The sequence below is a fragment of the Siphateles boraxobius genome, unplaced genomic scaffold, assembly GCF_051911475.1.
Source record: "Siphateles boraxobius isolate OS27281-9 unplaced genomic scaffold, OSU_SipBor_1 21, whole genome shotgun sequence".
Lineage (NCBI taxonomy): Eukaryota > Metazoa > Chordata > Actinopteri > Cypriniformes > Leuciscidae > Siphateles > Siphateles boraxobius.
This window is the reverse complement of record NW_027508822.1, coordinates 1,428,299-1,445,197: the sequence shown is the minus strand read 5'-3', so window position 1 is coordinate 1,445,197 and position 16,899 is coordinate 1,428,299. Positions and strand designations below refer to the sequence as shown.

The 16,899-nt window shown below is 37.3% G+C and overlaps 1 protein-coding gene across 1 annotated transcript; it reads right to left on the bottom strand.

Moving 5' to 3' along the window:
• Positions 1-657: 657 nt before the first annotated feature.
• Positions 658-8,511, bottom strand: LOC143746067 (uncharacterized). The gene is made up of 2 exons (XM_077237784.1): positions 8,353-8,511; positions 658-8,151 (listed from the first exon to the last, which is right to left on the bottom strand). The coding sequence occupies exon 2, from the start codon at positions 6,611-6,613 to the stop codon at positions 3,611-3,613; it is 3,003 nt and encodes a 1,000-aa protein (XP_077093899.1). The 5' UTR covers positions 6,614-8,151; positions 8,353-8,511; the 3' UTR covers positions 658-3,610.
• Positions 8,512-16,899: the final 8,388 nt, after the last annotated feature.

Genomic DNA, 16,899 nt, shown 5'->3' with positions numbered 1-16,899 from the left:
AATCACAAATTGTAAGCAACCGTTATGGCGATAAGTGTTTGCTTTAGTTGGTCTAATTTTTTTTGTCTGTTATTTAATTATAACAGTCAAATGAACAAAGAAAAGTGTGATCAGATAGTGTTGGTTATATTCTGGCAAAATCATGCTGTTATCTGAAAATGCATTTTATTGAGATAGTTTGGATTAACTTATTGGCAACAACTTTGTGATTTTAGAGCATATATGAGTATAGGTATGTTTCTTATAAAAATCAAAATATTTAATAAACATTGTTCTGATCAAAACATTTTCAAAAAAATTTATTTAGAAACACAGACATCAATAATCAGCCTGTGAATCTCAACAATGGTGACAATAATAAAGCATGTTGCAGTGGCTGCCACCAATCACAACTCATTAATGGCTCCCATCATGCATTGCGATATGAATAAATTATGATCTGAATTTTCTATGTAATTTTTTTACTTTTCCTAATGGAATATTCTGCTCGTCACCATTGTTGAGGTGCATAGACTGAATCTTGAAATCTGTGTGTGCCTAAATGCAAGATTTGTTTTTAGAAAACAACTTTTAAGAAATCCTTTATATTATAGCTAAAATTCTGGATATTTATGCAGTGTAGCTCCCCCCAGTAATTTCACGAGCACAAGGATTCTCTGATGACAGGCGATTTATTGATTGGTTCACCATGAGGATAACCATCCAACTCAAGATGCCGTGAGAACTAAATATACAAAAATAAAGTTACAATAAAGAATATAAAAAGACATAAATAAATCAAATAAATAAATGTTGTCTTTGTAAACTTTCCAAACAGAGTTAAATTCACTTTAACAGAAAACTATAGTCTTTGTATAGATATCACTCTTTTCCACACAGCAACACAATCCACATTTATCACATACAACATAAATGACAAACTTACTTCATTGGCTGCTTATTACCAAAGGAGAACTTAATCTTGCATCTTCTAATATCTTCTGTAACTTCAGATGAGTAAATTAACTTTAGCACACTTTAGAAATGTAGAATATAGCTTCAGCTTGCCATGCGGTGTAGACAACTTTCTTCCTGGAGTCACTCTAGTCTCCACTCACAAAAGCTCTTTACTAAGCCGTTTCAAATTAAAAGTCCTTAACTATATATTTATAAAATAATTAAATAAACACAAAATATAAAACTGACTTCTGTGTCAGTTACACTCCCACCAAAACACTTTCTTGTGATTTTTGTAACTTAGAGACATAACCTTTAATCAAAAAATAGTATGGATTAACCCAAGGAATGGTAGACACAAGGTAAGCTCTTAATCTGCTTCAATCAGGGTAACTATTTTCTGGATGGGCCTTTCGAGGTAAGTCGGTTTAGTAACACGTTTGCCCATTTTATCCAGTGTCGAATCACTGATCAATAACTTCACTGTTCTCACACAGCCATCTGTATCACTGTGCACTTCTGTTACCTTCGCTAGCTTCCACTGACTGCGTGGAGCTGTGTCATCTTTCAGAATGACAACATCATTAACCTTTGCATTTCTACGACGTCTGTGCCATTTCTGCCCGTGTTGCAGGTTTAGAAGATATTCCTTTCTCCATCTTGACCAGAACACATTCGCTAAATACTGCACCTTACGCCATCTCTTACGAAGGTAAAGGTCTTCCTTGACAAACTCTCCAGGTGGTGGCAAAATTATTGAAGTCTTCATAGTCAAGATATGGTTAGGTGAAAGAGGCTGCGGACCAGATGGATCATTCAGATGCTCTGTGGTTAAGGGTCTGCTATTCACAATAGCCATGACTTCATAGAGAAATGTTCTTAGTGAGGCATTATCAAGTCTTTTGGCTGATTGATCCAGAATGGATGTCAAAACACTTCTTATTGTCCGAATTTGCCTCTCCCAAATGCCACCCATGTGACTGGCTGATGGGGTGTTCATGACGTATTCACAGCCAAACTCCTTTAGGCGTTCCTGGTTAATTTCCTTTAGTGCTTCAGCGAATTCTCGTTTTGCACCAACGCAATTAGTGCCCTGGTCAGATCTAAGTTGACGCACAGGTCCACGTATGGCAATGAAAGCACGCAAAGCATTAATGAATGCGTCAGTGGATAAATCATCCAGCATTTCTACATGGACCGCCCTAGAACACATACATGTAAGTAGAAGCCCATAGCGCTTCAACTCCTTTCTTCCTTCTTTGACGTAGAAAGGACCGAAACAGTCCATCCCACAGTATGTGAAAGGAGGGGTTGTTTCCATACGTTCCGGAGGAAGATTCGCCATCCTTTGCTCTTCGGTGTATCTTCTCAGTTTCCTGCACCTAGTGCATTTGTAGATGTATGAAGACACTGCTTTGCTACACCCCAAAATCCAGAACCCGTTTGATCGCAGTTCATTTATAGTCATCCCTCTCCCTTGGTGATACACTTGCTCATGATAATGTCTGATGAGTAATGTTGATACATGACTATGTCGTGGGAGAATTGCTGGGTGTTTCACATGTGGGTGTAATGCAGCATGTACTAAGCGACCACCAACCCTGAGGATACCATGCTCATCTAAGAAGGGATTCAGGCGATGCAGTTTGTCTGTGCTGTTGTTGGACTCAATCTCCTTCTGTTGCCGGAGTCTCTGGATCTCATCACAAAAGGCTGATTGTTGAACCATTTTGATAATGATATGTTCTGCATCCTGTCTTTCTTCAATACTGGTGGCTTCATTGACCCTTGAACTTAGACCTTTGACTTCTTTGGAACATCTCTGAAGTCTTGCAATAGCTTTTACCACTCTTGTCCAATCCGAAAACTTGTGAAGTCGATCAAGCATTGATCTTTCTTCTTTTGTTTGAGTTTTATGAACTTGAGCTTTTCGTAGCTCTGGGTCATTGTCCATGATCTCTCCCACCTTAACATCTCTGGGCAGTTCATCTTCCCACAGAAACTTTGGTCCTGTGAACCAGTTGGAGGATATGAGCTCTTCTGCTGTAAGGCCTCTGGACGCATAATCGGCAGGGTTCTCTTCAGACTTCACATATCTCCATTGTTTATTATCTGTACTTTGTTTGATGCGTTGAACGCGATTTGCTACAAAGACATGAAATCTTTTTACGTCATTATTAATGTATCCAAGGACAACCTTTGAGTCAGTCCAGAAGTACTCTACTAAGTTGTCTATCTCCAGCTCCTTTCTGAGAAAGTCACTTGTTTGTACAGCAACTACTGCCGCTGATAACTCCAGCCTTGGTATGGTTGTAACCTTGGTAGGAGCAACTCTGGCTTTGCCCCTAACCAAGGAGCAATGAACATCTCCTGATATGCCAATAGCTCTGAGATATGTGCATTCTCCATATCCCGATGCACTAGCATCAGAGAAATGATGAAGCTCATAACGCTGAACTTCCTTAAAGGTCGACGGGAGATAACATCGCTGAATCTTCACATCAGCCAAGTTTCGCAGATCTGTAAGCCAAGCTTTCCACTTTGTCAACAAGTCATCTTTAAGTGGTTCATCCCAGCCCACCTTATCTTGACACATCTGCTGCAATATTTGCTTACCAACAAGATTGAAGGGTGCTGCAAAGCCAAGTGGGTCATATACAGAAGCCACTGTGGACTAGATTCCTCTTCTAGTGAGCGGTTGTTCCTTAACGAATACTCTGAACTGGAAGCTGTCAGATCTGATGCACCATTTCACACCAAGTGCCCTTTCCATGTGAAGTTCACCCAAAGCCAAGTCATGTTCCACAACACTCTGAGCACATTCTTCCTGAGGAATTGATGCTTTCACTTCTTGACTGTTTGACACAAATTTATGCAAACGCAGCCTTCCTGTGCTACAAAGCTCTCTTGCTTCCTTCATCAGCTTGATAGCTTCATCTACAGTTGAGACACTTGTCAGCCCATCATCGACATAGAAATTCCTTTCTATGAATCGAATGGAGGTTTCACTGCAGCAACCACGACCTTGAGCAGCAATATGCTTAAGGCCGTAATTGGCACACCCGGGTGATGAGGCTGCACCAAAAAGGTGTACTTTCATCCTATAGACCTGTGGCTTGGATTCTAGCTCTCCCTTCTCCCACCAGAGGAACCGTAAGTAGTCTTGATCTTCTTCCTTTACATGAAATTGGTGAAACATGCGCTCTACGTCACACATGATTGCAACCGGACCCTTGCGGAAGCGACAGAGAACACCTACAAGGGTGTTTGTTAACTCTGGACCAGTTAGCAAATGGTCATTGAGGGATGAACCTTGGAACTTTGCTGAGCAATCAAAGACTACACGGATCTTTCCAGGTTTTTGAGGATGATAAACCCCATGATGGGGAATGTACCAAGCAGGGTTCTTGTCTGTTTCTTCAGCTGGGACCTTCTCAGCATCTCCTCGAGCAATTGTCTCATTCATAAAGTCTACATAGTCTCTATAGTATTTCTCATCTCTTCTAAGCCTTTCTTCTAAGCATTTGAGGCGATGAATAGCACATCCTTTATTGTTGGGCAAATCTGGTCGGTCTTCTTTGAAAGGCAAAGGCATTTCATAATGACCGTCTTCTTTGTGTCTGATGCCCGTTTTCATTTTTGATAGAAAACGTAGGTCTTCTTGAGAAATACAACTATCCTCTGCTGCTTTCTCATTGAAGTCAGACTCAAGAGCTTTGATGACATTTGGTGGAGTGATTACTTCCTTGATCTGTGTTCTACAGATGTACTGAACTTCACTTGTAAGATTGAGAGAAGACTGTATACTTGGCAGCACTTGTTTCACTATAATGCGATGACTCACTCCAATAGCATCACCGTAGTCTACAGAGAAATTGCTACAGCCAACAATGCTCCAGCCTAGATCCGTTCTTTGAGCAAATGGTTGATTTTCTTTACCAGACACAATTTCTCTAGGAAGGAGAGCTTGGGGGCAGTTGTAGCCAATCAGTAGGCCAATATCACAAACTTGTTGAGGAGCAATCTTCTCAGCTATATGCATTAGATGAGGCCACACTCTTGCAGTTTTTGGTGTAGGAATATGAGTTATGTTTGCAGGAATGAACTCTCTAGAATAGGTTACAGGCAAAGAGATCTTCTTATCTGAATAAAATCCTCTCACCTTTAGTCCAGTTACCTTCTGGCATGGGACAACTGTACTCTTTGATACCATTGTTGAGAGCTTCAGCTGCACAGATTCCTTCTTTGTGTCAAGAGCTTGAGCTATCTCTTCCAGGATGAAGGTGGTATCACTCTGTGTGTCAAGAAGTGCATATACCAGAACTTCATGATTTGGTTCACTGGTAGCTGATACCCATACTGGAACAATTGTAGAGGTGTGAGTATTATTTACATCCCGTATTACTCGGTTAGATGTTGCTTCACTTGTGGTATCTTCATTCTGTACCAACTCTGGGTTTCTTTTCTTTAACTTCTCCTTTGACTGACCTGACTGTGGAGTCCTCTTTGCTTCCTTGATACGATCCTCATGTAAACATGATGGGTGCTTCTTCTGACACTTCTCACAGACACTCCTGTCTTCACAGTTCTTTGAGTGATGACCAGGCTTCAAACATCCAAAACATAACATATTCATTTGGACAAACTTGACTCGCTCGGCAACATTCTTCTCCATAAATTTACGACATTTGTGAATATTATGTCCTGGTCTCTCACAGAAGGTACATCTTGCAGCTTCTGCTTTTTCTCTGGACTGTACTGTTAAAACCTTTGCTCTAGTGTCTTGATTTCTTGATACCTTTCCCTTTCCGATCTCATTAGACTTCTGTGCATGAAGTGATGTCACTGGGTTACAAGCTATCTTAGCTTCTCGTGTTAGAAACTTTACAAATCGACTGAAGGTAGGAAATGTCTTAGTTTCTTCTTCAATTTCTATGACCTGGCGATTCCACGTTGAGGCCAACCAATCAGGAAGCTTGGAAAGGATTTTCTGGTTCTCATTACAATCATTGAGGACTTCAAGACCCTTAATCGTAGACATTGCTGCTTCACAGCCTCTGAGGAAGTCAGTAAATTCTCTCAGCTCAACACTGTCCTTGGAACCAATCTTTGGCCATGAATTAAGCTTGTCTCGAAAGGCTTTAGCAATGACGAATGGGTTTCCGTACCTTTCCTCTAGTACGCCCCATGCTGCTTGATATGCCGACTCCGTGCCTAGCAGGAAGTAACTTTCAATGGCCTTCTTAGCTGGTCCTTCCACATACTTGCGTAAGTAGTAAAGCTTCTCATTCACTGGTATGTTTTTTCTGTCGATCAGAGTTTGAAATGAGATTTTCCAATCGCTAAATCTGAGAGAGTCTCCATAGAATGTTGCAGGTTCAGGTATAGGAAGACGACTTGAGCTGATAGATTCTGCTAACACCTTAACAAGGTCTGCAGTGCTGGCTTCTTGATTTGATTTTGTTACACTTCCCTGTGGAGGTATGCTCTGTGACATGGAGCTGCTTAACTTTGGTACATGCTTCTTTTTTACAGATGTGCAGTCACGAAGTAACTCTCTTGTTTCTTCCTTTGAGTCTTCGTTCTGCTCGTAGACTTGCATTCGTGCTTTTGCAGCATTCAACCTTTTTAGTGTCTCCAAGCGCTCAAGCTCTCTGCGCTTGTCTTCTAACGCCATCCGTCTAGCAGCATTTTCAGCTTCAATCTTAACACGTAGCCTAGCTTCTTCTTCCTCTCTTTCTAGTCGTCGCTTCAATTCTTCAGCTTCTTGTTCTGCTATTCTTCTTTTATCTTCAGCCTCAAGTCTTTGTAGTTCTTCCAGTTCATGCTCTTGTTGCTGTAATATTTCTAATGTTGCTTCAGTTGCAGCAATTTCTGCAGCAGCCTCTTTTTACTTAGCGGAGGAAAAACTTGAACCTCTGGAGCTCAAACTTGAATTTTTCATTGACTGAAAAGACCTGGAATGTCCATAACTTGATTTGGAGGCTATGGATGAGAACACAGAACCTGTATCAATACAGCATGCTTCTGGTCTAAGAAGATCTTGACCCTCAACTCCCTCACCTAGACGACTCCATGCAGACTCAACTATCAATTTTGTGACTGCTCCACAGGTGTCGACTCTGCGGCGAGTATCACTGTCTGGACTCATCTTTTGTTGCAACTCTTCATAAGCAACATTTACATCATTTGAAGAACCATTGACTGCATCTATGAGGCTGTTCAGCATGTCATTGGAGAGACGCCCCATTAGTCTTTGTCTAGCCTCTCTAGCGAGAGTCTTCCATTTCTCATAAGAGCTTTGGAAGCAATTTTTAAGTTTAGTCAGCTTTTCATCATGTAACTCTTTACCTTTCTCTGTAAACTTGCGTGCTTTTTGACTTCTTCGCGGCTCTTGTTCTGTTGTGTCATCAACAGCTAATAATGCTTGCGTGTCTACACATTCTTGGGATTCTAGCTGCTGCTGTGATTGCACAGTCTCTGTTATATTTTCTTTGTCACTCTTAGCTGACTGACCACCTTCTGCCATTTTCTGTATCTCTTAGTTACAATGACTACTCTAATTGACAAATTGTACATGTAACGTGAACTGAACTGAACTTAGGTAAATAGATGTTTCTCTCTTAGATTATTAACTCTGGTTAAAATAGTATTTTAATAGTAAATCACCTGTATATTAAACTTGTAACCGAAATTCAATAACACTTAGATCAGGATATTTTTAGGCGTTGCACTTTGCTAATTCTTCACAATTATTTCTTTACTTGCGGCTTGAAACCTGCTCAAAAATGACTTAAACTTGAAAAGCTAAGTACATAAGACCCGCACTTCTTTAAACACTGTACTGTACACTTAAAGAGTCATTTTTTCAGCAAATGGCAAGAATAAGTCCACTTCAAGCACCTTAACTTGAACTTGGATGTGCTTATGTTCTTGTTGGTCTTAACTTGACAATGCCATTAAACTCTGTGGATGTGCATGTCACTAGCTTCTTGGTTACCAGTGTATACAGTGCTTGTAGAATCCAGAATGATGGAACTTGGAGTTAACTTGACTGCTGGTTGGAAACGTTCCTTCTTCTACCCGTGAAGAGCAGATGAATTCTCACTGTAGCTCCCCCCAGTAATTTCACGAGCACAAGGATTCTCTGATGACAGGCGATTTATTGATTGGTTCACCATGAGGATAACCATCCAACTCAAGATGCCGTGAGAACTAAATATACAAAAATAAAGTTACAATAAAGAATATAAAAAGACATAAATAAATCAAATAAATAAATGTTGTCTTTGTAAACTTTCCAAACAGAGTTAAATTCACTTTAACAGAAAACTATAGTCTTTGTATAGATATCACTCTTTTCCACACAGCAACACAATCCACATTTATCACATACAACATAAATGACAAACTTACTTCATTGGCTGCTTATTACCAAAGGAGAACTTAATCTTGCATCTTCTAATATCTTCTGTGACTTCAGATGAGTAAATTAACTTTAGCACACTTTAGAAATGTAGAATATAGCTTCAGCTTGCCATGCGGTGTAGACAACTTTCTTCCTGGAGTCACTCTAGTCTCCACTCACAAAAGCTCTTTACTAAGCCGTTTCAAATTAAAAGTCCTTAACTATATATTTATAAAAGAATTAAATAAACACGAAATACAAAACTGACTTCTGTGTCAGTTACATGCAGAATCACAGTTATGCTGTAACAAACAAAATAAATCAAAAACATAAAGTTCAAATGATGATTGTCTTAATATAACCAATGCCATCAGATCACTTTTTTTCTTTGTTCACCTGGCAGTTATAACTCAGATAAAACAGCCAAACAAAATCTAAAGTCAATAATATAAGGGTCAAGAGCCCAACTAAAGCAAACAATGATCGCCATAACGGTGGCTTACAATTTGAGATTTTCTCCTTCAGTGATTCTTCAGGTGTCTTCAATAATGCTCAATCATCACTAAATTAATCACTTAATTATCTCATTAACTTCAACACTCTTGAGTGTGGACTCATATACACTCCCAGGAGTGTTAATTTAACACTGGAGTTTGTGCTGTCTAGTAAATGCGGATATGCCCCTGTGACAACAAGCTTGGCCCCCTAAATGTGGAGTGTGAAATAATTTTTAGAAAACTGTTTTTTGCTATCGTTGTTATCGTTGTATGCGTACTATTTTTTTATTATTCTATCTTTGTGGATTTGCTTGTTCACGTGACAATTCGCATCACATTCACGGGAATCGCGGCAGAATATAGCGTCTGTCTCCTGCATGCGAGAGAGGAGAGAAGGAGAAAGCTGGTAAATGTCAGTTCAGTTGCAAGTTCATTCTTTATGTGCGTATCGGGTGTGCGATGTGTATTGTCTATTATGATATTGTAATCAATGTTTTAACTGTATACGAGGCACTGTGAGCTGACATCGCTTGTCTATCGTCCTTTCACTGCTGTGTGCGGTTATAGGTAGGCTATGTCCCCAAATTAGTTTTTGTCTTATATTTATATCATATTATGTTCTTATATTAGAATATCAAATCAGCAAGAGTGCCGTTTTCCCGTGCACAATTGCAACTGTGATATTTATGTTATACAACAGTTATATTAACAATAAGTTAACATTGGGAGTTACTTTTTAGACACAATATTGTCAATATTGTTTGTTTTCCCTTTATTTCGCCGACTAGAATTTCAAAATGAAACCGTAGCAGAGTCTCAATGCAACAGACAGCGATGATTTCTTGACTGAAATCCGCGTTTGGAACAAATCACTTGCTCCTTTCCCGGATGCATCAGCCGTTTGAACAAATCGGTTGAATGAATGAATCCCTCAACTCACTTATTAAGACTGTGACTTGCCGCCTTCTACTGGCGGTTTTAGTTTCATATTTAAACTACCCTTTAATTAAAACGTTAAAATTAGAAATCATTTCATATTTAAATATTGATTTAAAAAAAATCTCATAGCTTTATTTATGCAATTGTAAATGGAGTGTAAATATATTAATACCGCTTCTGTGTCACCTCTGCACTGCAAAGATGGATTTTGATTGAATGAATTAATTTGACTGGTAACAGTGGTACTGTATAATTATTGTATAATTAAGTATTATTGTATAAATAAGTATAATTACTGAATCATTTGAATGTTAGTATTTGACATAAAAGGTGATTCAAAACTCTAAATAAGTTTAGAAAGAATGTCCATATATAGGTGAAAATGCCCCTGGAAATCAATTTAAGGTGGCAAATTAAATTAATTAAAAATTAATTAAAAATTAATTTCGGTCCCTGCTGTTAACTGACCACTGCATAGAATATTAAAAATATGAATATCTTTGTGAGTCAACAACAGGCCTAAACCAGCCATGGCACCAACACAAAAACACAATCAGTAAAATATCTAATTATCAACAAAACATTGAAAATATTGAGATATATTTTTGTCAATATTGCACACCCCTAATGTACGGTATGAATTTTGATTTCTTCGGGTCTTAAAAAGCCTTACATTTGACTTTAAAAAGTGTGCAGGAACCATGTAAACGGTTAGTAGTTACCTAGCAAGTCAGTTATTTTCAGTAAATTAATTAATAAGCTTCTTGGTCCCCATTGCTTTTGCTCTATAGTTCTCACCAAAATGAAGAGAAAGAAGGACATTGTGTCAATTACAGTTACTGTGACTAATACTGAATATGTAATGCAAATGTAAAAATATAATGGAAATGCAAATACATTGTTGAATTATTATAAACATGGTATTTTGCCTGTTAATGCCTGCAGTGCAGTGCAGAAAATTATATGACAACAATAAGGTCTATATGTAAATGGCCCTTCTAACAGTACAACTGGCCCCAGCTTGCCCCCCCCCCCCCCCCCCCCCCCCCCAGTTGAAATGGTCTAGAACCATCACTGCGATTGAGTATTATTGAAGACACCTGATGTTAACAAGCAGAATCACTGAAGGAGAAAATCTAAAATTGTAAGCCACCGTTATGGCGATCATTGTTTGCTTTAGTTGGGCTCTTGACCCTTTTATTATTAACTTTAGATTTTGTTTGGCTGTTGTTTCTGAGTTATAACTGCCAGATGAACAAAGAAAAAAAAAATAGGATCTTATGGTTTTGGTTTTATTATGACAATCATCATTTGAACTTAATGTTTGTGATTTATGCTGTTGGTTACAGTATAACTGTGATTCTGCATAAATATCCAGAATTTGAGATATAATATAAAGGATTTCTTAAAAGTTGTAAAAAAAAAAATAATTTTCTTTTAGCCACACACAGATATCAAGATTCAGTCTATGCATCTCAACAATGATGACGAGCAGAATATTCAATTAGGGAAAGTAAATTACATAGACAATTCAGATCATAATTTATTCATATCGCAATGCATGATGGGAGCCATTAATGAGTTGTGATTGGTGGCAACAAGGATTATTATTGTCACCATTGTTGAGATTCACAGGCTGATTATTGATGTCTGTGATTCTACAAAAACTCATCTGAAAGTGTTTTGATCAGAACAATGTAAATGAAATATTTTGATTTATAAGGAAAATACTGATTATCATACGCTGTAGAATCACAAAGCTGTTTCATCTGAATAATTTTTCAGAACACAGCATGATTATGTCAAAACATAATCAACACTATCAGATCACACTTTTCTTTGTTCATTTGACTGTAATAAATCAATAACAGCAGACAAACAAATTTAAAGTGAAAGTATAAGGGTCAGAGTCCAACTAAAGTAAACACTGATCGCCATAACGGTTGCTTACAATTTTAGATTTTCTCCTTCTGTGATTCTGCTTTAGGTGTCTTCAATAATGCTCAATCATCACCAAATTAATCACTTAATTATCTCATTAAACTTTAAAACTCTTGAGTGTTAATTTATCTTCCATTTATCTTCCATCTGAAAGCAGGTGAAGGCAATTTACTACTAATCAAGGAACCGGCTTTACTGATTAGATGCGCATAACAATATCGTGCGATATATCGCCCAGCCCTACTTCCCACGGACGTTGTACTTTGTCAACAAAGGATACAATTTATGCTTGATTATGTTCCTGAAAATTACAATCGTAATTTAGGTCTCTGTGCTGCGCATTTAACGAAAGACAGCTTCCAGAATCTCCTCGAATTCAATGCCGGATTCAACAAGAAACAGTTACTAAAACGTGAAGCAGTTCCAACTTTAAAACCAGAGGCCTCCAAAACAGTCTGAGTAAGGGTTACAGGATAACAATTACCGGCCTACACTAGACCAAAAAGCACACGTCAGCCAACCGGCTATAACACAAGAGTTTTAGGTAGGGATGGCTGACGCGAAACAGTCGTTCCGAAGCTTTGCGAGATCCCGAGGCGCAGATGTTTAGAAACACTGATTCGAAGCGTGATTCAAAACACCCATGTCACGTGACTATGGTCAAACGAAGCCTCGAAGTGTTTCACTAAGTGTTTCATCAGGTGTGATCCGCCGAATCAGCGTTTGATTGACACGATCGGAAACAGACCACACAATCGCACATCTGTATAAAAGTGAAATCAGCGCATATTGACCTCGTGGGTTTTTGTGAGAGGAGTTTGATTTTGAGATAGTGGATTTTTGGTGATATAGTGACATTTATAGTGCGATTTGTTTAGTTATATTTAGGCTTACATTTAAATTTACACAACACATTGACTGATAGGCTAGAGACACAAGAGTATACATATAGTGACACATTAATAGATACATAGATATAAATATATATTGACCGCTAGATTAATAGATAGATAGATACATATATACACTCTTAAAAGACATTGAACCTTTGGGGTTCAAAAAAGAACTTTAAAGTGCAAATATGAACTTCTAACTATAAAAAAGGTTCAAAGTTGAACCTATAAGTTCTATAATGATCCATGGATTATTTGGCACATGTTGTCAGTTCATTTTAGAACCTTTGTTGTGGCAAAGGGGTTCATATAAGAACCTGGCCTGTTGTCAAGGTTCCTTTTTAACCTTAACGCCCGTTTCACACATACTCCGTGTGCGGTGCGTGTTGCGGTGCTTATACGGTACAGGAGCAGCACACGATATAGCGTAGTGCTTTCACATATGCTGCGTTTGCAGTGCGCTACTGATCAGCAGGCTATGTTGATTTTAAATCCAAACGTTAACTTTGACATTGTTTAAGACATTGAAACAGTATGAAAATGTATCTTAATCATTGTGATTCTTTGTTTTACATGTAGTTTCCCCCCGCCCCCTCCCCAAAATATATCATGTATTTTTTTAGGGAAAAGAAAATCATATATGATGGCATTTTGCAACTTTTGGGACTATAATCATACTTTTTTGTTTTTCTTGACCCAGTATAATTTAGTAACTGTTGAACACATTAACTGTAATTATGCGTAGGCTATATGATGAAATTAATACAGTTTCTTGTCAATCTATGTCTATTTTAATGTGAACAATGTGCTGCCACTTTAATTCAGTGCGGTGCAGCACAGCAAAAATAGACTCGGTGCGGAAACGATCTCTGCACTGCTGTATACGCACCGCACCTGCAACGGATCGCCGGACCGCACACGCCTGTGAAAGCTCTAACCTGTTAACATGGGTACGGGAAAAAATACGCACTGCAAACGGAGTAGTGTGAAACGGCGCCCGTTTGATAAATGCAAACAATTTTTATAGAGAAGTCAATAAATTATAATTTAGTAAACATTAATCAAAAAACAATTTCTGTAAATTGCAAAGTGAACTACAAACCTATGCTCTTATTTTTATTTTTTCACATCGTTTTCTTTTATTTATTTATGTTTTGATAAAGATATAGGTCTAGTTTATTGAAACGTCAGGCTATTAATTAATTACTCTTGGATTAGCAAAAATGATATCCAAGAAGTAACCTAATAGCCTAATATCAATAATATTTTTTTTATTATGCATAACAATAATACTGTTCTGATTAGCCTACTATTTTATTCATATTAATAGTAGGCTAATAACATGTATAGTATCAGTATTATTACAAGTTTTGAAAATTGTAACAATGTAGGCTATTTGTTTCCACAAAAAAAAAAAATCAAAACACATAAACCTCAATAACATTTTAATTATTGTTTAACCACTTTAATTGTGCCAATACTAAATAATAACAATTTATTAGTAATTTAATGTTTACGTAAATCACGAAATCTTCAATGGTATGCAAAAAAACCGTTTAAACCGTTACTTTGATGCACGACTCGCGAGACGTCAGCTGATGGACTAGGCTACTAGAGGATCGACAGGAATATCTTAGGTAAGAAAAAAATAAAAGTCAAAATAACTATAAACCTTCTTCATATCTGCGATAATATAATGAGTGTAGTGTGTCATAATAAGGTTTGAGCTTATTTTGTGACTCTTCTATCAACAGTAAGATCGCAAAATTGATTGGATTCATCAGAACATTGAAAAAAGGTAAGAAAAAACATGAACAATTTGTGGTTTAATATATATATAACCTCTACCCCCTCATTTTTATTTTAGTAACAATATAGTAATAAAAGGTATGATTAGTTGACTTATGGATATAGCCTAAGGACTAAGCTATAATCTTTTTAATTATTTACATCAGTGGTTCTTAACTGAATAATGTTAATTAGCTAGATCTAGTAATGATTTGTAGTTTCATTTTAATTTCTAGATAAAATAAAGAAATATATAAAACTATATTAAAGATTTTAATTAAACTCCCGTGTGTAATTTTTCCGGAAAAATTTACGTTACCCCAAAGCGCCATCTAACGTACAACCAGTATAACGTTAACCGTTTTGAACGCAGAAAACGTAACGGTATAACGTTATATGTAGGCTATAACTGGTTGTATTACAAAATGTTTAGGGATAAGTTAGTTCACCCACAAATTAACATTCTGTCATCAGTTACTCAAATTGTCAAACCTGTATACATTTCTTTGTTTTGATGAACACTAAGGAATGACATTTTGAAGATAAACCAAGCAGATCTGGGGCAGAGCCCCAGATCTCTTACAATTCTTCAACAGTCAGTCAGCAGAACAAAGAAATTATACAGGTTTAGAAAAACTTAAGGGTGAGTAACTGATGACAGAATGTTCATTTTTGGGTGAGCCATCCCTTTATGCACTGTTGGATTTCTGGTTACAGCCTGTATGGTTTGGGTCAAATTGACCCTAATTGGATTTAATACAATTCCCCAAAAATCATGCTATTCAAGATTTGTAACAATTTAAGTTGGAAAAGTCATTTTTAAGTTATTTCTCAATAAGTGGGACAGACAGTTAACAGGTAAAACAGCTTTTTATTTTCACAAACTTTGAAAATAAAAAGTTGTTAAACTCTGTAAAAAACACTAGCACTTCTGTAGTGGACTAGTTCTGAAAAAGAAGTGTTTTGTATTTTGGGTCTGTACAGTTGCTTTTGAATATACACCTCAAAATTGAGCCATGGACAGCAAGATTGTATACAATTTCTGTATGCACATTTAATAACACATCAGCGTGTTTAAACTTCACATTCATGTTCATGACCCTAAATGAAAAAATATATATATTGAAATAAGTCACAAAATTTAAGGGAAAAAATCAAACATAAAAACTTATATTTCCGACAACTCAAATCAAAATGGGTAAAATTTATCCCCATATTAAGAAAATGTATGTGATAACACAGTTCTCTAAATTTTAACACCATCTTTTCTGTATACAGACTGAAACAGGAATGAGCACAGAGGTGATTCAGTGGACAATCCAAGATGTGGCTAATTGGTTGACTGCAAACAGTTTCCAGGAATTCATCCCTACATTTCAAGGTTAATCTGACAGAAATGCCCACTCTCTTTAACTGTCCACTATGCAGCAAACAAACATTCTCCCTAATTAAACAAATTCGACATATTGGCCTTTACCATCAAAATGAACCAACATTTGAATTCACATGCGGATTGAATGGTTGTGGCAAGACCAACAAAACCTTCAGTTCCTATAGATCACATATTTATCGCAAACATAGAGACCTTCTTTCATTGGTCAGTGAAGAAGAGGAAGCTTGTGATGATAATGAGCATTGTAACTCAGAGGAACATACGGAGGACTTTGATGATCTTGAAGAGGAGTTACCCAACACTAATGTGGAGGACATTGCGAACTGCAGAGAGTTTAGAACAGAAGATTTACTGCCAAACCTCAAGCGCAATCTTTGTCTCTTCATTTTGCAATTAAGAGAGAAACATTGTATTGCAGCCACAGTTCAGTTCAGTATTGTGGAGAACCTGCGAGTCATCTTTCAGGAGTCCTCCACTCATTATGCTGAGATTATAAGATTTCATCTTCAACAACAACATCAAATTGACACTGATGCTGATGAAAATTTATCTGAACTACTTGATCAGCAAAATATGTTTGATGAATGCCTTCGACAGATCAGTAGTGAATGGATGCTTGAGCACTATTGTGAAGATGAACTTGAATACATCGCACCTGTACAAATTCCGCTGGATCAAACAGAACGACATGGTGCACATTTCCAGTACATACCTCTCAAGACTCTGCTGAGAAAGATTGCTCATAATGAGGATGTGTGGGCAAATCTTAACCAAGAGAAAACACCCAAACATCAGGATGTTATGGAGGACTACACTGATGGAGACCAGTTCAAAAGTTGTGAGCTTTCTTCCTTATCCAATGTACGTCTACATTTCTACATCAATGAGTTTGAGATTGTTAACCCTTTAGGCTCTAAAAGGGGAAAACATAAACTGACAGCTGTGTATTTTAAACTCGGAAACATTGTTAAGAAATATACATCAAAACTTGAGAATATTTACCTTTCATCATTAATCAGACATCGGTATATTGAAGAAGATCTTGCCAACTATACCAATCTGTTTCAGCCTTTGATTGAAGAAGTGACATCTCTTGAGACAGAG

Coding starts and splice junctions, on each gene's coding strand:
- LOC143746067 (XM_077237784.1), bottom strand. CDS start 6,613: ATGGCGTTAGAAGACAAGCGCAGAGAGCTTGAGCGCTTGGAGACACTA.